The sequence below is a fragment of the Barbus barbus genome (genome assembly GCF_936440315.1).
Source record: "Barbus barbus genome assembly, chromosome: 7".
NCBI lineage: Eukaryota > Metazoa > Chordata > Actinopteri > Cypriniformes > Cyprinidae > Barbus > Barbus barbus.
Window position 1 is genome coordinate 1,906,440 of NC_136735.1, and position 25,324 is coordinate 1,931,763.

Below are 25,324 nucleotides of genomic sequence, written 5' to 3' on the forward strand. Positions count from 1 at the left end.
GCTAACACAGAACAGCGTTCGTTGTTTACGAATGCAATACTCTCCGAAATGACGCTATAGGGTGATGCAGAGGAGACAAAGTTTTGAATAAAGTCGTTATTTTTGTTTTCTTTGCACACAAAAAGTATGCTTTATAACATTACAGTTGAACCACTGATGTCACATGGATTATTTGCTATGTTTCTGAGCCTTGATCGTGTAACCCTTGCTGTCTATGGAGGGTCAGAGAGCTCTCGGAATGCATCTTAATTTGTGTTCAGTAGACGAATGAATGTCTTACGCGTTTGGAACGACATGGAGGTGAGTAATTACTGACAGAATTAACATTTCTGGGTGAACTATCCCTTGAATGCCAGTTGGAGGCGGTCACATTGAGCTTTCATGTGAATTGGGAGTAGAGATGGACTGAATGTTGAATGCTGTGATTGTAGTCGTGTTTGACGAAGCAAGACAATGATGCTGTAAGTACACCATTCTGTAGGCAACAAGCACCTATTCAAAAGTAGTTGTATATTTTCACTTTTTTTTTCCATTTAAATCTTTTAAATAATCTTATGATATTATAGCAGATGTTGGCCAGGGGGGACTTACAATACAACCTGCTATTGAGATGAATTGGGACTACCAATGGATAGCTTTCTGCAAGTGTATTATGGGGAAAAAATGGAAATCATTGGTAAATGTAATAAATTGCATGTAATAATGTGTTAACTTGGACATTCTGATCATATGTTGTTTAATCCCTGGAACGAAGGTTTTATTGTTGTTGTTATTTTATGACCAGAATCAAGCAAATATGAGTTTGTTAAATGTGTATGTTAATTAGAATCACGTAATTAAGCTTTATATTACCACACACACATATACTGTGTGTATATGTATGAAGTAGGTTGGATTTAATAGTTAAATAGCAATTTTGCATTAATGTTTTGTAATGCTACAATTTATTGGATGCAACAAACAAAATAAAAGGGATGTAGTTTTTATTTAATAATTTATTAGTCATGCTGGTTATTATTTTTAGATGAACAACCATTGGTCATTCCTAAATGAGTTGAGGATGAGTCAGTTGTGTTGGGGAAGGAGGGGCAGCTTGTGGTTGGAGTATCACACACTGGTGATATACAGTCAGAATAGCAGCCAAGAAACACGACTCCACTTCTCTCTACAGGAGGAGGAATAAAACAGTGTTTGAATGTTTTCAGGAAATCTAAGGAATCTTTGGTGCTTGTCTTGTAGGCAGAACACATGACAGGAGATCTAGAAGTGAAAGAGATAAAGGCGTGAAGTAACAGTCAGCTAGAGATTGATCTTTCTTTGGTAATTTCATATATCGTGAACCTACACACATACATTAAACCTAGCTATTCACGGTTTCCTGAAATGGAGATGACATGGGCACTTGTTTTGGGTGAGTAGGTTTTGTTTTACTCTGTTCATGTGTGTGAATGTATTTGTGACATACTGAAATTGGATTAGTAGTCCGACTTCTGGGGATATATGTGTCTGTAAGAACATTATAATGTGTGTGTGTGTGTAAAAACACACACTTAAAGAGTAGTCTTGTCGATTTCTGTTTGTAATCTAAAACCAGAGAGACTTGGAGCATGTTGTTCACACCAAAGCCTCGCGTTCATTCTCTTTTGCACCAACATGACGCAAAAATAAAACAAAAATAGCAATGGATAGTAAGACTGATACCGTCTTAAGAGGAAATTATGGTAATACTGTGAGTGAGGGGGTTTTTTTCGTAAGAAGTGAACCACCTACGGATCCAACACATTCATGACCCTGAAGGTCTGACTCCAGACACACCTACAGAGGGTTTTTCCTGTTTCTGCCCACATGCGGGTAGAAGCCAGTGCAAACATGTCCCTCACAAATACAGATAGCAGCTTGACTTATTGTATTTAAACAGGAATTTTAGTTTAAACATCTTTATTTAAATGTTGTGCACAATGCAACTCAGAGGAATGCCATCTTATATAAATATATGGCGTTTACGGCCATAAGGATCAAGGTTCAACAATTGAGCGGTCAACACAAAATAGTTTGTTAAAGTGGCAGGCACAGTTTCAGTTGCACTATAGCAATAATGCACACATTTTATTATCTTAAACAGATGAACTCTTAACTAAACTACATTGTATCTGGGTCATTCTACAGAAACATCCACTTTTGGTATGGCAAGATGTCTTAATGTATTTCTTTTTCTTAATATTCTTATCAGGGCCCTTGAGAATTTGGCCCTTAGCACTGGCCCTGCATGGGCAGCCCTCACTTAGCCTCCAGCATGCGCATTCAGTGATGTTAAAATATGGCTGTATGTTTTCCTTTCGCATCCCAGGTCTCTTTCTGCCGTCATGCAGTGGATGTGCCATTGGATATAAATTTGTTCAACGGAAATGTGTTGGTAATTATGACCTACGTTAATTATGGATTATGTGTTTTGATTGAATAGTAAACGTTTGGGCTGTACGTCACTCAGATTAGGGAGTTTGTGTAGCTGTTCTCGTTACGCAGAACAGTTATTCCAGTTAAACCTCATCTTTCCTGATTGCACACGTGTCTGTCTCTCTTTCAGATGAGGATGAGTGTGCTGTTTTTCCTGTGTGTGGTGATCATGCTCAGTGTACAAATACAGAGGGAAGTTACTCCTGCACCTGCAATGAAGGATTCAAAATGAACTTAACAGGAACATGTACAGGTACGAGAGAGGATTGTAGGATTGAGGATTTCACCTCACCGACATGTACATTTGCGCTTAATTATTTAGCACAATTTTTAATCCAAAGTGACGTACAAAACATTGTAAAAAGCATTCTGTTATAAAAGACGCTATTTTTGCACATCGCTTTATATTATATTTATATATTAACATTTGTATTAAAATTATATTTGGTGCCAACTTCTGTCAGATATAAACGAGTGTCTGGAGAATGAATCTCCCTGCTCAGCTCATATGACGTGTGAGAACTCAATTGGCTCCTACAAGTGTATTTGTCTACATGGGTACCAGCAGATGGGCAAACCAGATTGTGAAGGTGAGCGCTATAATAAGGTCATGAATTCAAATTATTAACACAGGCTGCTGCCATTAATTAATTGATTACGTTAAGACACATTCCTATTTTGGCCAGGTTGTCCATTTCCATTTCTCTCCTGCAGGCTGATCAATGTAACATCATTTAAAGTAGTTTAGGGTATTTTCATAAAAAAATAATAAATGACAATCAGTTTTTTGCGTCACTTTTTTTTCACACACACAAATATGTGCTGAATAAACATAACACACTCAAAAATAAACTTCAGATTCAAAACTGAAAGAAACATCTGTTTGAAATGATTATTTGGGATGTAAATACTGCAAGGCTTAGAAACTCGGAGTGCATGGGACAGAAGCCCGAGCCACTGTGAAAGTCCCTGGTCTCACTAATATCTGTACAGAAACATAACACGGTTTGCATCCGCATGAAACGTGTGTGTGTCTTTGTGTCGGCTGCAGATGTGGATGAGTGTTTGTCCTCAGTGTGTGGAGTTCACAGCAGCTGCACTAACACACCTGGCAGTTTCTCCTGCAGCTGTTCTCTAGGGTTTCACAGACATGAGAACGGCACCTGTACAGGTGAGAGCCAGTGTCCTGCAGCTGCTAATGATACTCATCTCAACGTCAGTCACATCAAACGTGTGTCTAATCATGTGCAATTATGTGAAAATGACATTAACAGAGACTGTTTTCCCATCTTCTCTCTCACAGACATCAATGAGTGTTCAGATCCGGATGTTTGTGGCAGAACTGCTCAGTGCTTCAATCATCCAGGCGGCTACAACTGCAAATGCCACCAGGGTTACAGTAACTATGGCAACAACCAGTCAAAATGCATCGGTGAGAATTATAGCAATATTGGCTTCATTTTAAATGCACTGATGCATGTTTAGGTTGTTCTGTTCATTATGCTGCTAGTGTTTTTTTGCTGTCAATTGTTTGATTATTGTTTTATCTTTAATGTGCACAGAAATGGACTGTGATCAGTTTGAACCCGAGTCGGATGGAGACCACACACCGGAGAAGGTAAAATGTGTACTACTCCTTTTGATTATTATTGTTAGATATACGGTCAGACTCATATATATTGATTTGCATTGGTCCTTTTCTAGTTGAAGCATTTGATGTCACTGTTGAAAACCAGCTGTGAGTCTCTGAATGATCCACATGGAGAACATTTCACTGGAGAGAAATTACTGGAGGTGAAACACACATTGCATGATATAGTATATATTCAGATAGTAGTTTGTGATCGTGCACTCGCACAGGGGTGAATGAACATCACTAATTCGTTTCACAGAAATTGTGCAGTTCCTCTGACGAGCTGCTGTCTGAAGGAAACATCACGGATGGGAAGATGTTGAGTCAGTTTCTGGGTGCGGTGGAGAACAGCATGCGTCTGATTGGACCTCAGCTGAGAGAGCCTGTGACCAGGATGGAGACGCACAACACCTGTGAGAAACCATGTTTAGATGCACTGTGGCACTGAATGGAAATATTAAAAATAAGGCATTTTTATAATAAATATAGATTAAGATTGAAAGCAGTTGTTCTCTATCATCATGTGATTGACAGTTGCTGAGGTCGCAGTCATGAAGAGTCAGACTCCGCCCAGTGGGCGTGTCACTCTGAGCACAGACTCCACCCTCTTCAGCACCAGCTGGGAAACAGTTGTAGGGGATTCATATCCAGGTACAAATAAACATGTAGATATATGTACTAATGAATCCATCAGCACTTTCATGACGAGATGTTCTCTTGTTCACAGGTTTTGCGTTTGTGGCTCTGGTCAGTTATAAAGATCTGAACACCTCCAGTGATCTGCTCCACAAGATAAGCGGAGAGAAATCAGATGATAAAGAGAGAAGTGTCACTTATCAACTCAACTCTAAAGTGGTGACCGCCGTCGTCAGTAATACAGAAACCAAACAGCTGTCAGAGCCGGTGATGCTCGTCTTTACACACGTGGAGGTGAAGATACTGACATATCAGCTTATGACCAGCACAAGATCTCACTGGAGTCTGATGCTATTAATGGTTCAACGGTTACAAATGAAAAACTACCATGAAATGCACGCTCTCTGTTTGAAAAACCAGCATGAAGTGTACACTTAAGCTGGTATGACCAGCTGCTTATCCAAGATGTTCTATCAGTTTGAGCCAAATAAAGTCCAGCTTAGACCAGCAGAAACATCTACAATGCTCCAGACTTAAGGTCCATTCACACCAAGAACGATAACTATTCATAGCTTTCATTACGTGACCGGCTCGAAGACTTGGAGGGCAAAACATCCACAGAACTGCAGCACAAGCCTGTCAGTTTTCCATCTGTTTAACAGCCGAAAATATTTACATCACCTCTCAAAAATATTAATAAAAAAGGAATGTGAACAAAATGCAAGTTTTGGCCATTTGCAATCCATATTAAGCATCCGTGGCAATATTTCAATCATTAAACAGCGCAACAAAACATTGTAAAACCACTTAAAGTGGTTTAATATATTTAAAGCAGTATTATTAAAAGATCAAATTCAGTATTCACCATATTAATGATGCATAGTTTACACAGACAAATGTTTCCTTCTAATGGTTTTCTATGGGAAGTCATTTAATGTGAAACTTTGCACATTGTGTTTATATTCTGGCTTCATCTTCTTGCCTGTACAAAATATACATCATCAATAAGGTGTTTACTGAATTTCGCCTTTTAATATCTGTGTTTTACTACATTACTACTTAATGCAATCTGTGTAAAAATAACTGGCGGTCAGTGGAGCAAAGCTGTGCTTTAACTATAACTATATTACCGTCCACACTAGCAGACGATATCGTCTGTTTATTCTAAGTGCATGCACGTCTGCCACTTTAAATTCTTATTTTTTTTTGTACACAGAAGCATCAGAAGCGCTGCGCTGGTTTATTTGCTGCTCAGAGCAGCATTAACTCTTGTGTGAAGGCAGCTTAGTTCTTTCCTTTTTCTGTTAGTTTTCGACCTCTTTCTGAACTTTTTAGGCAGGTGTTCACGTGTTCCTCGTTTGCTGAACTATTGTTCTGTGTCGTTCAGGAGAGGGCGGAGTCTGGGGGCGTGGCTTACTCCTGTGTGTACTGGGATGAGGTGGAGGGGGCGTGGTCTGGGCGGGGCTGTGAGAGGGCGGAGTCTAACAGCACTCATACAGTGTGCTCCTGCTCTCATCTCAGTAGTTTCGCTGTGTTAATGGCTCTCTATCCTGTCCAGGTACATCTTTGAGCCAGATTTCACATTTTTAAGATTTCAGATTAAATAATGATGACATTCATCCCTCTGTTTTCCTCTTCCTCTCCTCCAGGACTCATTTGATTTGGTGTTGATCACGCGTGTGGGTTTAGTTCTGTCTCTGGTCTGTTTGTTTCTCTGCATCCTGACGTTCAAGTTCTGCCGCTCCATCCAAGGAACCCGGACCAGCATCCACCTCCATCTGAGCATCTGTCTCTTCATCGCAGACCTCGTCTTCCTCTGCGGGATCTCCAGCACTCACAATCAGGTGTGTTTGAGTGCAGAACCCCCAGATAACACGGAACATTCTCACAAGTTAAAGGTTCTCCCAAAGTTATGAACAAACATCCTTCCAGTAACGTTAATACAACATTTGTTCAAAGTTATCTGCTCTTGAATTATGTTCTCAAAACATAAGCACAAAACATGGATCATTTTTCTGAAACATTTGTAAGTGACGCTACTACGTATATTAGAATAATATTTTATTTATAACAGTGTACAAGCTAAACCTAACTGTAGAAGAAAAGTGTTGTTACATTTGTGTTTATAATTTAAAATAGCACTTTTAAATCAAACAACATTTAATGCTAGATACAGCATGATGTACATAAAATGAGTGGTACGTGAAATGTTGGTGTATTTAATACAAATTCCATGTTTATTATAAGCAAACAAGATGATCCAACCCCATACTGAATTTAAGTTGTAATATTTCACTCTGGTTTACTGTATTTTTGATATAGTTATATAATAATAATAATACAAAATTATATATATATATATACATATACACACACACATATACAGTACAATGTGCGATTTGACATTTATCGAGTATTTTACAAAAACCATTAAAGCCACTTCTTTGTTTCATCTACATTGCAAATATGATTTTTATTGTTACTGATTTAATTTGCTTGGTAACAGCCCAAATGTCAAATATTCTAGTTCACTGATTAAATGTAAGAATTTGATTCAAAAGATAATGCACACTTTATAATTTTATAATTTAAAAAATGGCTTTATAAAGGTAAAAATCAATTTAAATTTATTGGAAAAGATTAATCTCTATCAGTGTGAACTGACCACCACACAGAATATGAGTCTGATACCAGTTTAAGATACCAGCACAATAACACACTCAGCAAAATATTGACTAATTATCGTTATCAATAATATCCAAGAAATTATTGATTTATTTTTGTCAATATCGCACACCCATAGTAGGTAATACACAGTGCTGGGTAGATTACTTATGAATTGCTGATTACAAGTAGAAAACTGTAATCAAGATGACTTCTTTTAGGTGGTGTGTTCTGACTACTTTTGGATGAATTTGATTACTTTTGACAACTTGTTTATAGATTTGAATGGGATTATTGTTATAAAAAAGAGAATAAAATGTAAGACCATTAACTGACTCATGTAGTTGTACTGTTTCTCTCTGTTTGTCTCAGGTAGCGTGTGCGATTGTGGCCGGTCTGCTTCATTTCTTCTTCTTGTCTGCGTTCTGCTGGATGCTGCTGGAGGGGGTTCAGCTCTACCGGATGGTTGTGCTGGTGTTTAACACCACATTAAAACATCTCCACATGTGTGCGGTGGGATACGGAGTCCCTCTCATCATCGTCTCCGTCTCTGCCATCGCCTTCCCAAAGGGATACGGCACCGATAGACAGTGAGTTTCTGCATCCAGAAGTGTGTCTTTTAGAAGTAATTCATATTTATAACCCTGGACCACAAAACCAGTCATAAGTGTTAATAAGAGTTAATAATAATCATCTTTCCATTGATGTATGGTTTGTTATGATAGGACAATATTTGTCTGAGATACAACTATTTGAAAATCTGGAATCTGAGGGAGCAAAAAAAATCTGAATATTGAGAAAATCTCCTTTAAAGTTGTTCAAATGAAGTTCTTAGCAATGCATATTACTAATCAAAAATGAAGTTTTGATATGTTTACAGTAGGAAATGTACTAAATATCTTCATGATACATGATCTTAATATCCTAATGATTTCTGGCATAAAAGAGAAATGTATAATTTTGATCCATACAATGTATTGTTGGTTATTGCTACAGATATACCTGTGTTACTCATGACTGCTTCTGTGCTCCAGGGTCACATTTAGTCTTCAGAAACACTCCTTCAGCTGCCTCATGGTCAAACATTAACTGGAGCTGTAAATCCAGTTAATCATTCAGAGTCTTTGACTCAATACAATAATAAGGCCAGTGCCGTTCCAGTCATAATGTTATTATCATAACCCTCACCGTCGGGTGACGTGTCTCTGTGCCTGCAGTGACTGTAAATGACTGAATAGGAGGAAGAGACCTATAGGAGCAAGATCTTATCAAGATTAATCGTTACAAAATTTGGCTTGAAGTCTGACTCAACTTTCTGTGGAAAAAGAAAGTCAGTAGGGCATGACGGAATGAGGGTTATTGTCATTATTAGATTATTACAGGGCTTATTATATTTTTCTGCAATCATACATTAGGTGCAGTGAATAGCACATTTTTTCTTAAGGTGCTGTTGTACCCTACATAAGAAAGATAAACATTTTATCTCGCTAGTAGCATTTTTCATTTATTTTAAGTTGATGAACTAAACCTGAAATAAATAATTCATTAAAAAAATTACGTAAAATTACTAAAACTTTACATTTCAAATGGAGAATATTAAAAACTAATTCAAATTATTAATAAAAACTATATTTAAAATAAAAAAGACAAAAACAACAAAAAAACTAATTTTAAAATATTTTATATAAAAACTATAATAGTATATCAAGGACACACAATAACGCTGGATGGCACAAGTTTTCATACAGTCAGCGGTAATATGAAAGAGGCATGAGCTAGTCTTTTGTATGTTGTGACCTTGTGACTAATTTTCTTCTTCTAATGTGTGTTCCAGTTGTTGGCTCTCTCTCGATCGTTATTTCATCTTGAGTTTCTTTGTGCCTGTGTGCATCGTCATGATCCTCAATTGTTTTTTCTTCATCATCACCATCTGGAAACTGGCCCTAAAGTTCTCCAGTCTCAATCCAGACCTCTCCAATCTCAAGAGGATCAGGTCTGAGTGTGTTTTGATCCCAAAATAGATTCAATCAGTCTTGATTTTCTTTCTTTTGATGAATTATATTTGGTGTGTAGGAGATTCACGTTGACCGCCGTGGCTCAGTTGTGTGTTCTTGGAGGAACGTGGATCTTCGGTGGCTTCCTCTTCCAGGAGAAAGGGACTGAGGTCATGCTGTACCTCTTCACTATTTTAAACAGCCTGCAGGGGGCGTTCATCTTCATCATGCACTGCCTGCTGTCCAAACCGGTACCTAAAACACCACATGACTCAGAAACCCCGTAGTGACACGACTCACTCACTGAACGTTTGGTAGAAGATGGTGAGTGAGTCGTGTCACTATGCGGTTTGCACTATGTGGTTTGTTGTAGATTTGACATCACAGGATTTCAATGGTTTAAAGGGGTCATATGATGCGATTTCAAGTTTTCCTTCCTCTTCGAAGTGTTACAAGCTGTTCATGCATAGATGAGATCCCTGAAGTTGCAAAGACAAAGTCTCAAACCCAAAGAGATATTCTTTATCAAAGTTAAGACTCGTATACACCCTCCTAAAACGACTCATTCAAACACGTCCCACATGTCTACGTCACGGTGTGGAAATATTTGCGTAACACCACCCAAATGTTCACGCAAAGAAAGAAGGCGTGGTTTATGTTAATTATTATACAATTAACTGGTAACCCTTTACAATAAGGTTCATTAGTTAACATGAACTGAGAATGAACAATACTTCTGCAACATTTATGAATCTTAATGTTAATTTCAGCATTTACTAATACATTTATAAAAATCACAAGTTGTGTTTTTTTAACATTGGTAAATGCACTGTGAACTAACATGAATAAACAGTGAACAACTGTATTTTTATTAACCAACAACAAAGATTAATACATAAATTTAATAAATGCATTGTTCATTCATGTTAATTAATACATTAGCTAATGTTAACAAATGATACCTTACTGTAAAGTGTACGGAAGTGATTTCCGTTTGTGATCATGTGATCTTCAGTGAGGAGATCTTGATGATTTACAGATCCTGAGCACCACTGCCAAGCATCTGATCTTGTGAAATGTGTGGTAAGTACTGCCGCTCCATAAAATAAACATAGTTCGTGCGATCGCATCTCTTGAAAGAGAAAGTGAAACTAAAACGCGATCAACCGATCGTTCAAATGCATTTGCCCCGTGTATTAATAGCAGCTCCCTGATACCCACATTTTATATACAGTATAATTACCTGACGATATCACTGCAAGAGAAAGTATTTCAATATATATGTTTCCTTCTTGCTGTGAGCTACTGAAATGAGCTGCACTGTGACAGCCAATCAGAGCAGAGCTCAACTTGAGCAGCACTGTGAAACAGCCAATCAGAGCAGAGCTCATTATTATTCATGACCCTGCCAAATAAGCCAATAACAGACCGTTTCATTCTAGGGAGTTCCAAACGCTTATATAATACAGTAATGCCCTATATATAATATCATTTAGTTTGCCTGTTGTGTCGCCTTCAGGTCAGGGCCGAGTATTACAATCTGTTTGTCCGAATGTGTCCACGCAAGAAGAAAGCTGAATACAGTAGCAGCAACAGTCAGGTAAGTTAGTGTGTGTTTGAGTGTGTTCTGGACATTAAAGCAGCGTTTGTTGCTTCAGCTTCTTCATTCTTCCCATTACTTTTACAGAAGCCTCTGCGGAGCGAGGACAGCACAGGAGAGTCGCACATATAAAGCACTGGTCACATCCTGATTTTACACACTTTTGAACACTTGAACGCTTTCTGTGAAAATGAAGACGTTTCACTTCAGTTCAACAGGGGGTCAGGGGGTCATGAATTCGTCCTTCTCGTTCCTGTCCAATCAGAAGATCTGAAAACTGCTTAAGAATACTGATATGGAGTCATCATACGGCATATGCTTCACATCTTTTTACAGCCTGTCATCTGAACAGCTTGAATGGATCACACCACTAAATGAACAAAATTATTAGGAGAGTCACAGTGGTTTTTCTTTGTTGTTTGTTGTGCAAGTAGATAATCTTACATTTTAGATTATTCAAAAGGCAGCTTCTTTAAAAGGATACATGTTTTATTGTGTTGAGGGCTATCTTGGTTTGATTATGTCACAAAAACTGCAAAAAGACAAAAACAAATATGAGAAATGAAAGTAAAACTAGTTTGGTTTTAAACAGTAGAGAGCTTATTGTGATGGTTTTAAATACGTAAATGATCTCATCAGAAAGGCTGTTATTGTGAAGCTTAATGATAAAGATGTATGATGTTTGTGTACTAATATTTCCTGAATTTATTTTATATTAAAATGTATTTTTTAAAAATCACATTTTCCTGTAATTATGCTGATAATCAAACCAAAAACATCTTCACTGAGGAATATTGTTGTTTTTTCTGCTTATATTTCTAGTGTTTTTCTTTTGCTTTTGTCCATTAACTGTACCAACCAACAGTTATATGATGGAAATTTGATATCAATTAGTAACTAACATTAATAATTAATTAAGATCTGGTATTATTATACTTAATTTGGTTTATTTGTGCATTCATTCGTTCTCTCTGTAATTATAAATGTACAATGAATATCACGAGAGCAATCAAGCGGTGAAATCCTCACACTGAGCAGGAGCTTCTGGAAAAAGTCAAATAAACATTTAAGAGAGAGATGGACAGACTCCGAGGACGCCACGTGACTGTGGGAATTAATGATTGGGAATTTAAACGATGACAGAAATCACACCTGTCTCCTAATATGGAGCTCAAATGGGCTTTTCTGGGTGAGTAGATCGTTTCACTTTCACCTGCTGACATTAGTTTCGGACTCATTTAAGTGTCCTTGATGATTCTGTGTTGTCTCCCTCCTCAGGTCGAACACAGAGAAGAAACGACCTCATATTTTAACAGCAGCCCAATAATATTCAGGTAAATGTGTGTGTGCACGATAATGTTTTATTTTCTGTTTTTGGACGATTTACGCAAACTCTATAGAGAATTATGAGGGAGAAAGATCGATATGCTGATGAATCATTAATATTCATGACCCATAAAAACATAATTTAAGAGGCTTCTGTGTGTGTGTTTGTATGGTGATTTATTCTCTAGTTTTATTATTAAGTGTGTGAACGTCTTTTGGTGTAGTTCATTTTAGGCAGCGAAGGTATGCCATTTATATATTGTGTTAGGTGTTGAATACAGGAGGCATTCATATTATAATTGCAATAAATAAATAACAATTGGTATAGAAGCTGACACATCTAATTTGGTTTCCTTCCCCTGGATCTATTGTAGCACATCAGCAATGGATAAGTATTATTGCTTTTGTCTCTGTTGACTTAGGAAAAATATAGCCGTCTTCCAGACGCTGTTAACGGGGTCAAATCATGAGATATTTTTCTGAATCTTTTGAAAATGTTTAATGGACTAATGGACACATTTCAGCGCGACTGCAGAGATGTTTCGCTTTCAAATTTATTTGTCATGCACCAGATATCAGTGACAATTTGTACATTTAAAAGCTTGCTGCGAGGCTCAGGCTTTCTACAGCAGTGAATATAAATAAAAATGCATTTACAAATAGCAAATTAACAGTGAATTAAAATAAAAATTTACAATTGGATATGTACAAAATATAAGAATATAGCACATGTGATGCGTGTCGAACAGCGTACTTGCTTATGGAAGTACTATTTTAAAAGACGTTTGTATCCTTACAGTAATAATTGTAATTTGTTTTTACAATTATTGCAAAGAATGCAGAATGAAGTTTATTAACATCGTTATCACCATTTTTACAGTGAAAGAATGGAATTGGGCAGGAATGATGACTGTAATTAGTACACATCTCTTGTTTAAGTTGGATTGGTCGTTTCCTGAAAATCTGTAAGCATTTAAGTTTGCTGCCAGCCTAGTTTTTCGTGACCTGTTGTAAGACCTTGCGACGCCCATTTCTCCGACTTGTAGAACGCATCTCTCAACAAGAGGAGGAATGCAATGGAAAATGGTTGAGTTTTCTGGGATTTCTTGGAAATGATAATTTCTAGTAGGAGGAATAACAGGAGAGCTAGAGACAGGCTACCAGACAAAGAGTTTAAGAGTTTGAGGAAGTGAAGTAACACCTGGAGACTGATTTTCTTTGGGAATTTAATATATCTTCAACCTTCAAAAAGCATAAAAGTTGCTTCACTTAGAAAGCAGCTGTTTACGGTTTCCTAAGATGGAGCTGAAGTGGGCATTTCTTATGGGTGAGCAGATTTTACTCTGTTTAATTCTGTTGACTTGTGTGGTGAATACAGTGGTGACGTACTGAAGCTGGATTGATAGTCAGACCATTTCTGGGAACAGAGACTGCAAGAAAATAACTGGGTTTCTGTGTAACAAAGGCTGCTCTTGAAGCTTGACCACTTATATAATACATAAAACCACAAGAACAAAAAAAAAACCCATAAAAACACAAGTATGTGTGTCATGTTATGAGGTTTTTGCAAATAGTTTCAATTCATTTTTCCATCCGCTGAAATACATGCATCTATAAAACTACGATCAAGCTATTTAGCAAAAAGTCAATATTCCTACTTTAATTGAGATAATGGTGTAATGATATATGTTTGGAATGAAGCCACTTTTGAAATGCAAGCCAAAATTTCTATTAAAGTTCACTCTGGAAGAATAAATTTAACACTTTCGATATCTTACTCGCAGAACCCACATCTTCCAGTTAAATCTTTCATGTAAGTTGTTGGATGGATCAATGAATTTTTAGGATTTACTTTTTAGATTTTTTTTTTTAAATGTCACTGCCACAAATAATATTTCCAGATGTGTGTGCTGTGAGCGCTTGCAGTTCAAATCAAATAAATGCATTTATAATATTCAATATATATGTGAAAATAAATTATAAAGCCACATTTATAATGTAAAGTTGTTTACTTTCAGTTTCATTTTCACACAATTTCCACTGCGTTGCTTCCATGCTAGAAAGCTGGAAAAAAAATACAAATAAAAATCATATGCTTGATGCTTTTATATTTCTATGATTTCAATATAGCTCTATTTGTTTCTGTCTCTTCCCAGGTCTCTTTCTGCCATCATGCAGTGGTTGTGCCATCGGATTTAAACTTGTTAAAAACAAATGTGTTGGTAACTATGAGCTTGTGGTTTCATTGAACAGTGCAGAAGTGAAAGTTTGTGTTTTTGTGGTCTAAAAGAGGGAGTTCTAGAACTGTATGTTTCCTTCTGGATTCCCCTCACATGTCTATCTCTCTTACAGATGTGGATGAGTGCGCGATTTTTCCGAGTGTGTGTGGTGATCATACTCAGTGTGTAAATACACCTGGAAGTTACTACTGCAGTTGTGATGAAGGATTCAAAGAGAGCTTCCCATGTGAAGGCATGAGGCATTTAATTGGTCATTTAGCATAAACTTTGATTCAAAAGGAATTGCAAAACATTGTAAAAGCATTTGATCTTATTGCAGTACACAGTCTGGCTTAATTTATAATGATATAGTTTGAACTAAAACAATAATTCACGCCAGCTGCTATCTTTCCCTCTGCTCAGATATAAACGAGTGTCCCGAGAATGAATTTTCTGGATCTGGTGATATGGAGTTTCAGACCTCCACTGGCTCTGAAGCAGAATGTGAAGGTACCTTTTGTTTTTCTGGTCTATCGGTTTAATTTGACACATGCTAAACAAAAGCTACCAGTTTGGACTGATGCCAACACCAACATCACATCAAACCAGCTGTTTGTACAATGTGTGTCTAAGTATGTGCACCTGTGTTAAAATGACAATAACAGAGACTGTTTTCTCATCTTCTCTCTCACAGACATCGATGAGTGTTCAGATCCAGATGTTTGTGGCAGAAATGCACACTGCTTCAATCATCCAGGCGGCTACAGCTGCAAATGCCACCAGGGTTACAGTAACTATGGCAACAACCAGTCAAAATGCATCGGTGAGAATTACAACAGTGGGTCAAAATATTACTTGCATCATTTTAAATGCACTGATATATATTTAGATTGTTCTGTTTATCAGGTGTCAGCTAATGAGAATTTTACGGAAGTTAATCAGTATAGTCTGTTTGCTTTGTTGGTCTTTCTTGTTGTTGTGCACAGAAATGGACTGTGATCAATTTAAACTCGAGTCTGATGCAGACCACACACCAGAGAAGGTATAGTCAAGTCACCTTTATTTATATAGCGCTTTTAACAATACAGATTGTGTCAAAGCACTTAACAGTATCAGATTGGAGGATAGAGTGTCAGAAATGTATAATAATAAGATTAAACACTCAATTTTCAGTTAAAGGCATTTCATTATTGAATTCAGAGATGTCATTGTCTAGATCAGTTTAGTTTAAATAGTATCTGCTAAATCAAATTGACGATAATCACTGGAAATTAAGTGTCCCCAACTGAGCGAGCCAGAGGCGACAGCGGCAAGGAACCAAAACTCCCTCTGAGACAGAAACCAGGCTCAGTCGGGGGACAGTTCTCCTCTGGCCAGGATATTATTGTTTAATTAGTGTTTACTTATTGACTTAATTAAATGTATTATTTCTATTTTTATATTGTTGCAATTTCTAACAATAATAGTGTTATGTAGTTAGGTGTTTTATTGTATTTTTAGTTATTTTGTTTTATTTTTATTTTTACTGTATTTTTAGTCGAGGTCTTCACTGGAAGATATAGAATATGGACTTCTCCTTATGATTATTATTAGTAGTATATGCCCAGGAAATATCTCCACATTTTTAAATTATGTAAATGTAAAGATAAAACATTCTTAAAATAACACATATTTAATGCTCTTAAATTATTAATATCTGATATGCATTATCTTATTGTAAATACAAAACATTGTGAGAACAAAAGTCTCAGATGTTAGTTGTACATTGTGTATGTTCTCATAGAGGGCTTCCATACCACCTGAGCAGTGCCACAGGCTGATCAACTCCATGCCACGCTGCATTGATGCAGTAATTCATGCAAAAGGAAGCCCAATCAAGTATTGAGTGCATAGAAATGAACTTACTTTTCAGAAGCCTGTCATTTCTGTTTAAAATATCCTTTTTTTATCGATCTTATGTAATATTCAAATTTTCTGAGACACTGAATTTTGGGTTTTCATTATCTGTAAGCCATAATCATCAAAATTTCAAGAAATAAAGGTTTGAAATATTTCACTCTGTGTAATGGATCTGTATAATATATGGGTTTCACTTTCTGAAATGAGTGACAAAAAATATTAACCTTTTTCACAATTTTCACATTTTTTGAGATGTACCTGTATTGTGAGTAAAGATTAGGAGAATGTTTATTAATAGAAACTCATATTTTAACAGCATTTACACTTTAATAAAATTTACACTGCAAAGGTGGCACAGAACTGCTTCTGATGTGGCACTTAGGTGTCTTTATGCACACCCTTTAATGCTGCTCAAAGATGGCATTATTGACTTGTGTCTTTAGAATTTTAAGCAGGCACAGAGCAGCCTTATTCAGTTGTGTAAAGACTTCCATGTGTCTTCTAGTTGAAGCATTTGATGTCACTGTTGAAGACCAGCTGTGAGTCTCTGAATGATCCACATGGACAACATTTTACTGGAGAGAAATTACTGGAGGTGAAACACACATTGCATGATATAGTAATTTCTGAACATGCTCTCACACAGTGGCTAAATGAACATCTCTGATTTATTCCACAGAACGTGTTCAATTCCACTGACGAGCTGCTGTCAGATGGAAACATTGCTGATAGTGAGATGCTTAATCAATTTCTGGGTGCGGTGGAGAACAGCATGCGTCTGATTGGACCTCAGCTGAGAGAACCTGTGACCAGGATGGAGACGCACAACACCTGTGAGAAACCACTGACATTACAGTTCAGACAGTCACACTGTGGTATTTACACGCACATTCAGATTGAATGGTGTTTAATTAAGATTGAAGGCAGTTGTTCTGTATCATCATGTGATTGACAGTTGCTGAGGTCACAGTCATGAAGAGTCAGACTCCGCCCAGTGGGCGTGTCACTCTGAGCACAGACTCCACCCTCTTCAGCACCAGCTGGGAAACAGTTGTAGGGGATTCATATCCAGGTACAAATAAACATGTAGATATATGTACTTATGAAACCATCAGCACTTTCATGACGAGATGTTCTCTTGTTCACAGGTTTTGCGTTTGTGGCGCTGGTCAGTTATAAATATCTGAACACCTCCAGTGATCTGCTCCACAAGATAAGCGGAGAGAAATCAGATGATAAAGAGAGAAGCGTCACTTATCAACTCAACTCTAAAGTGGTGACGGCCGTCGTCAGTAATACAGAAACCAAACAGCTGTCAGAGCCGGTGATGCTCGTCTTTACACACGTGGAGGTGAAGATACTGACATATCAGCTTATGACCAGCACAAGATCTCACTGGAGACTGATGCTATTAATGGTTCAATAGTTACAAATGAAAAACTACCATGAAAATGTGTGTTTCCTGTTTGAAAATCCAGTTTAAGCTGGATTCTAGCTGGTTTACAAGCCGTTCCAAAAACCAGCTTGACCACATGAAGCTTGTATGAGAAACAAGTAGCTGAGTATTATTTAGTGTCACTGTTATATTATTAAAGTTTTTAATAATTTTTATTTCAGTTTGAGTTATTTTAGAACATCAAGCTACTCTAAATAAAATGTTACATTTACAACTAGCTGAAATAAAATAAGTTTAAATGTTTATATTTGAAGTTACTGAAATGTTTATTCATGGTTTTAGTTTAACTATAGCAACCCTACTAACGAGCTTCTTAAACCAGCAGGAAATCATCTGTCATTACCAAACTTTTCATGCAGGTGTTCACGTGTTCCTCATTTTCTAAACTCTTTTCTCACTTCTTTAGGAGAGGGCGGAGTCTGAGGGCGTGGCTTATTCCTGTGTGTACTGGGATGAGGCTGAGGGGGCGTGGTCTGGGCAGGGCTGTGAGGAGGCGTGGTCTAACAGCACTCATACAGTGTGTTACTGGTCTCATCTCAGTAGTTTCGCTGTGCTCATGGCTCTCTATCCTGTCCAGGTACATGCAAAACTGAGATTTCACATTTTTCATTTGGATTTTAGATTAAATTAAATGAGATTATTTTCACTTCCTCTCCTCCAGGACTCGTTTGATTTGGTGTTGATCACACGTGTGGGTTTAGTTCTGTCTCTGGTCTGTTTATTTCTCTGTATCCTGACGTTCCTGTTCTGCCGCTCCATCCAAGGAACCCGAAACAGTATTCATCTTCATCTGAGCATCTGTCTCTTCATCGCAGACCTCATCTTCCTCTGCGGGATCTCCAGCACTCACAATAAGGTGTGTTTGAATGAGAAAACTGTTTAGACATTATTCTGACAATATCAAAATATGGATCATTGATTACCAAGAAAGATGAACTTTACAATGAAAAAAAGTGATGAAGATGAAGCATTTCTCACTCATAAATTGCTAGTAAATTTCACAAAAAGTAACACTGAATTAAACATTACATTTTGAAGTAGAAAAACATATTCCAATAATCTTTGTTTTTATAAAACATAATTTTGTAATGCTATTAGATGCAAAATCAGTTCCACCAGGATTTTGCGGGACTTTTTTCAGATTTTGCAGCCTAAAATGACAGAATTTACTATGGCTTTACAGTGAATATACCCATCAATAATCAGGATGTACCTCAGTAATTAGTGTTAGTGACAGTAAGAGTTCAATACCTTACACATTAAGTCAGTATGTAGTGACAATGATTATATCATATACATGTTAAATGTTATACATTTTTGGATTCCAGATGCTCCACAAACTGAAACAAGAGTACAAGAGGGTGGTAGAGTGGAGGTGGATCAGGGGAGGGAAGACAGGCCACTTCAATGAGGTGGAAGTGGGTAAGGAAACATGGGCAGTGCAGGGCACCAAAATGAAGCCAGCAATGCAGCTAATTAGTGCAGAGCCAGGAAGGTAGGTGGCCAGAGTGGAGTCAAAACCCATCAAGGAGGGTAGAACAGATGGAGCAGGAGACTTCTAGGGTGGAGCAGATGGAGAAGGAGGCCATCGTGTCAGAACAGACAGAGCAAGAGACCACCAGGGCAAAGCAGACAAACCAGGAGACCACCAGGGCAGAACAGACAGAGCAAGAGACCATCATGGTGGAGCAGATGGAGAAGGAAACCATCAGGACAGAGCAAGAGACCACTAGATTCAAGAGTTTTATTGAATCTACTGGAAGTAGATTGAATTATTGAATCTAGTAGAGCAGAGGAAGAGACCACCAGGGTGGAGCAGACAGCTTCTATCAGTGGATCTGTCAATGGATCCTTAATATATCTGCTCATAGACGGATCCTCTAAAGAATCCACTGAACAGTGCTCAAAATGTCTGGTATTGTCACATTTTGAAAAACTTTTGACAACATTAATCAACTTCCAATGCAAACACAAACGTGACAACTCTACAACCATGCAAAGACAACGATTGACAAACATTTACTAAAATATGGGGCTATTAAAGGGGTAGTTCACCCAAATTTGTAAATTATCTCATGATTTAATCACCCTGGGTCTTCCAAGCTTTATAATATCAGTGAATGGGGGTCCAGATTTTGAAGCAAAATACAGTGAATTCATCCATCATATTACTCCACATGGCACCAGGCGGCGAATATAGGCCTTCTTAAACAAAGTGATGCATTTGTGTAAGAAAAATATCTTTTACAACTTCATAAACCATAATCTCTAGCTTCCACCAACTGTCGTACATGCACAAGAGAGTTCGAGCGAATGACATGGGATGTAGACAATCGCAGCGCAGAGGAGAGAGCAAAATAGAATTAGAAGTCACGGATTAGAAGTACAAAACGAGGATTTGTAAACAAAAATGTTGGAGGATTTCAATACAAGCCAAGAGGACACTGGATTTGCTTTCCTGTAAACAAAACTTGGTTCTCACGAGACTAGCATATTCTCACCATATCTTATGCTACGCCTACATCATCTGCTGGAATGACAGTTAGTGAACACGTGTGCGACAGTTAGCAGAAACTAGAGATTATGGTTTCTAAATGTGTAAATATGCATATTTTTCTTACACAAATGCATTGCTTTATTTCAGAAGTCCTTTGTTAACCACCTGGAGCCATGTGGAGCACTTTTTATGATAGATGCACTTTATTTTGCTTCAAAATCTGGACCACAATTTACAGCCATTATAAAGCTTAAAAGAGCCAGGACATTTTTAACATGACTCCAATTGTATTCGTCTCAATACAGGCTGTGGACGAGCCCACTTCGGTGCCTCTTTCTTTCCATTTCTTAAAAAATATATAAATAATGTTGTGGCCTAATGGATAGAGAGTCAGACTTGTAACTCAAAGGTCACAGGTTCGAGTCTCAGGTCCGGCAGGGATTGTCGGTGGGGGGAGGGAATGACCAGGGCTAACTTCCACCTTCAAAACCACGACTGAGGTGAGATCCTTGAGCAAGGCACCGAACCCCCAACTGCTCCCCGGGTGTATGTTCACTACTGTGTGTACACTTGGATGGGTTAAATGCAGAGCACAAATTCCGAGTATGGGTCACCATACTTGGCCACACACCACTTCCCTCCCCTTCCCTTGTTCACTTCTCACTTCTCACCGAGTATGGGTCACCATACTTGGCCACACTTCACGTCCTTTCCTGAAAGATGAAAGTCATATACACCTATGAGTAAATCATAGGGTGATTTTCATTTTTGGGTGAATTATCCCTTTAATACACACAGCTAAGCAAGGCTAACAAGATACAGCTGAGAATAAAATCAAGGAGAACCAATGAACAAACTTCAAAGGGATTGCAAATAAATGTCCTTAAAGACAAAACACAGGGGAAAACGTGACACAAAATTCCCTGCAATGCAGCAGTAACAGCAGTTTCATTAGTTTGAACATTGAAATTATGTATTTTTTATTATCTAATTAATGCTTACCCCTCTCAGTTTAATGTTTTTAACCTTAAAGAAGGCAAAAATGCAAGCAAACAGGAGAATGATGTGAGGTGTGTTTCTCTCTCAGGTAGCGTGTGCGATTGTGGCCGGTCTGCTTCATTTCTTCTTCTTGTCTGCGTTCTGCTGGATGCTGCTGGAGGGGGTTCAGCTCTACCGGATGGTTGTGCTGGTGTTTAACACCACATTAAATCATCTCCACATGTGTGCGGTGGGATATGGAGTCCCTCTCGTCATCGTCTCCGTCTCTGCCATCGCCTTCCCAAAGGGATACGGCACCGATAGACAGTGAGTTTCTGGAATTGGTCAAATATTCTTGGAAAAAAATATATGATCAGTAATTGACTAATAATCATGCACACAGCTCTCTGAATATAATATATAGTATATAAAAGAGGTCTATATGCTAGTGTACTTTTAAATGTTTTGACAGTTATGAACACTTATATTTATCTTTTCCTTTGGGAAATGTACTAAAAGTATTGACTACTCATCTTATGTGCAAACAAATAATTTAAATCCGGGTTCATGGCTGTGATATAAACCAAACCCTGTAGAAGGAAAAGAAGGATGAACTAGTCTTTTATGTGTTTTTGTAATCATGTGGTTGATTTATCATTCTAACTTGTGTTGCAGCTGCTGGCTCTCTCTCGATCGCTATTTTATCTTGAGTTTTTTCGCACCCGTCTGCATCATTGTGATCCTCAATGGTTTTGTTTTCATCATCACTGTGTGGAAACTGGCTAAAAAGTTCTCCAGTCTCAATCCAGACCTCTCCAAACTCAACCAGATCAGGTGTGTGATCTCTTATTGATCTCAAATAGATTCAATCAGTCTTGATTTTTCTTCTGTCAGTGGTTTTGATGAATTATATTTGGTGTGTAGGAGTTTCACGTTGACCGCCGTGGCTCAGTTATGTGTTCTTGGAGGAACGTGGATCTTCGGCTTCTTCCTCTTCCAGGAGAAAGGGAGTAAAGTCATGCTGTACCTCTTCATCATCCTCAACACTCTCCAGGGGGCGCTCATCTTCATCATGCACTGCCTGCTGTCCAAACCGGTACTTACACATGCAACATAACAACAGAAAATCTGTGAATAATTTACTTACACTCTGAACATTAGGTAACAGTGGCTTGTTTTAGACTTTCAGTAACATCTTGTAGGACTTCAGAGATTTGAAGTGACAGTTCACCCCAAAAAAATTCAAATTAAATAATTTTTTTCATTGCTCTTGTGTTCATTTGCCATTGAGGAGAATGCTTGTCCTTATAATGTCAGCATATAGTGACCTTCTTCAAGCTTCAAAAAATAATGCAAAAGCATCACAAAATGATCCCATGCAATTTGTGCCATATATATACGATATGTTCAGAAGGAGTGGTTGAACCATATATCACCCAGGGCCAAATGTTAAATTATCGGCATTAACTGATGTTTTTCTGGTTGATAAGTGCCAGAAGTAGCTTTTATTTTGACAACAAAAGACCATTTATATTGACAGCACTAAGAACAACAGCATCTATGTGCAGTTGCCAGTGTAATCTTAAATCCTTGATTTCAAACTATATACCATGCTATATATCCAGCTATATTCATACTCATGTCATATTCACAGTGTAAATTTGTGTTAACTGGTCTTTATTTGGAAAGAAAATATGATTCCAAGTGCGCAAAAACTTACTGGGTGAACTGTTGTTTACTTTTTATTCATGTTTTTAACTATTTCTTTATTTGTGAAAATATTAGAACACAATTAGTATTTTCCATATTTATTTATTTTATGAAGTTCAAATAATTTTTTCATATTGATTATTTTTACAATTAATTATTTCTAACGCACTAAATATGTAAAATCAAAATTTCATTGCATAAATACAGTTATACATGTTTTTTTTTTATTACATAGTGTAATATCATATATATCGGTTTTATATCGGCCACCCTGCTTCCTAAGATATCGGTATCGGCATATAAATCCACGTCGCTCGACCACTATTCTGAATGCATGCAACTGGAGTTGGCCTGAAACTGTAATGTATTATTAAATAAAATATCATTTATTTTGCCTGTTGCCCCCTTCAGGTCAGGACGGAGTATTACCGTCTGTTTGTACGAATGTGCCCACATAAGAAGAAAGGCAAATACAGAACCAGCACCGGCCAGACCAACAGCAGTCAGGTACATTAGTGTGTGTTTGAGTGTCTTGGACATTAAAGCAGCATTTGTGGGTTCAGTTTCTTCATTCTTCCTTTGACTTTGACAGAAACCTCTGCGGAGCGAAGGCAGCACAGCAGAGACACAGATGTGAAGCACTTGTCATGCTGATGGATTTGTACAAACTCATCAACACAAGACACATAAAGCCTTTCTGTGTCAAATGAAGACTTTTAACAAGCGTTAATTCAACAGTACACGTTCACAGTCATCATCTGATGAATACTGCAGATGCTTGTTCATCACATGGGATATGCATCATCTGTTACTGGAGACGGAGATATAGAATTGTTGTATAGACTTGACTCCAGTCTTTGAATCGAGTATTTAGGTTGCTTCTGTTTTTGGCTTTGTGTAAAGTTTAAATTTTTAGGTTATGGAGAAGGAAACATCATTTTATAATGATAAATGTTGTATTGTGTTGAGGGAGAGCATAGTTTGTCAATTAATGAAGTCATTCTTTAGAAGCGAGGCCATAATCATGTCAAAGCATCCTGATTGTTAGCTCACGAGTATTTCTAACCTGTGTATTTTCTCTCGTTTCTGCCTCCATTATACAGGAATGTAATGACTGTAACAACCAAAAATGATATGTCTGTTTATATTGTATTATATTACATTACATTGGTAAAAATTATGCAATTTTCTATTTGCAAACTAAAATGAATTACTTGATTTTCATAAGGGACAGGGGAATAAATTGACACATACATTAATAATTGTCATGTTATTTATTAAAATCTAATAATAATAAAAATATTAAAATGTATGAAAAGCAACGCACACAAAGTGAAGAAATGACCACATGTTTTAAAAACAAGTCCAATACCAATGTGTATGTGCGCGATAATGCTTTTTTTCCCTTCTGTTTTTGAATCAGAATCAGAATGAGCTTTAAAAAAAACATTAAGAGGCTTCTCACATGTTATGTGTGTGTTTATGTGATGATTTATTCTCTAGCTGTTTTATAAGTGTGTGAACGTCTTTTGGTTTAGTTGATGTTAGGCAGTGAAGGTTGCATGGCCACTATTTTTATATTAATGCTGTTAAGTGTTGAATAAAGGAGTCATTCATCCTATAGTTGTGAGTGAAATATAGCATATAACACATTAGCAATGGACCTTACAGTATAACCTTTATATGACCTATAAAACGATCTGTCTGATCATAAGAGTCAATCCAATATATGGGTGAATCTGTCAAATCCTGTCAGGAACTAATGGCCTGTCGCGTGCTTTGTTTTATGATGGGAAGCAAACTCTGCTGCGATGCAGCCGTGTTCCCCTCCTACTGTCCGACACACACATGCATATAATATGTAGTTGACAGTGACATAAGAGTAATATTTAAGTTAAGATATAGCCTACCTCTAGGTTTTATCATTTAAACAGGTCTTGTATTTTTTCCACAGAGCTGAATTTCATGGTGATTGTGAAACATGAAACCAAAACACCTCGTCTGTATGACTTTATGGTGAAATGTATTATTTTTAGTGTAAACTCAGGTCTATTTTGATTATGAATATGGAGCAAATTTTGTGCCAATATTCATCAAACAAATCCAGCGTTTTGCAAATAAACACAATCTGCTTTGCAAAGAAAAACTCGACTTTCAAACAAACACAAAGTGATTTGTAAATACAAAACTCTATTTGAGAGAGAATGCAGAGGTATGAACAAATACATGTATTGTGTGTTACAACTGTGAGACTGATT

At 37.3% G+C, this 25,324-nt stretch overlaps 3 protein-coding genes across 3 annotated transcripts in view; 2 read left to right on the forward strand and 1 right to left on the reverse strand.

Moving 5' to 3' along the window:
• The window catches only part of LOC306872949 (uncharacterized protein), an 819,728-nt gene that overhangs the window by 631,115 nt on the left and 163,289 nt on the right, over positions 1-25,324 (reverse strand). The window lies entirely within an intron of this gene.
• On the forward strand, positions 1,110-11,792 carry LOC306872888 (adhesion G protein-coupled receptor E5-like). The gene is made up of 18 exons (XM_079421799.1): positions 1,110-1,411; positions 2,348-2,413; positions 2,585-2,707; positions 2,919-3,044; positions 3,506-3,625; positions 3,758-3,886; positions 4,017-4,072; positions 4,159-4,248; positions 4,347-4,500; positions 4,622-4,738; positions 4,815-5,017; positions 6,111-6,281; positions 6,373-6,567; positions 7,760-7,977; positions 9,222-9,380; positions 9,461-9,632; positions 10,901-10,981; positions 11,069-11,792. Exons 1-18 carry the CDS (start codon positions 1,384-1,386, stop codon positions 11,111-11,113), a joined length of 2,253 nt encoding a protein of 750 aa, XP_079277925.1. The 5' UTR covers positions 1,110-1,383; the 3' UTR covers positions 11,114-11,792.
• Positions 14,994-24,323, forward strand: LOC306872262 (adhesion G protein-coupled receptor E5-like; the record flags this gene model as incomplete). Its single annotated transcript, XM_079420760.1, has 14 exons — positions 14,994-15,036; positions 15,221-15,349; positions 15,513-15,568; positions 16,931-17,020; positions 17,105-17,258; positions 17,381-17,497; positions 17,574-17,776; positions 18,288-18,458; positions 18,543-18,737; positions 21,466-21,683; positions 22,032-22,190; positions 22,281-22,452; positions 23,478-23,573; positions 23,659-24,323. 14 exons carry the CDS (start codon positions 14,994-14,996, stop codon positions 23,701-23,703), a joined length of 1,848 nt encoding a protein of 615 aa, XP_079276886.1. The 3' UTR covers positions 23,704-24,323.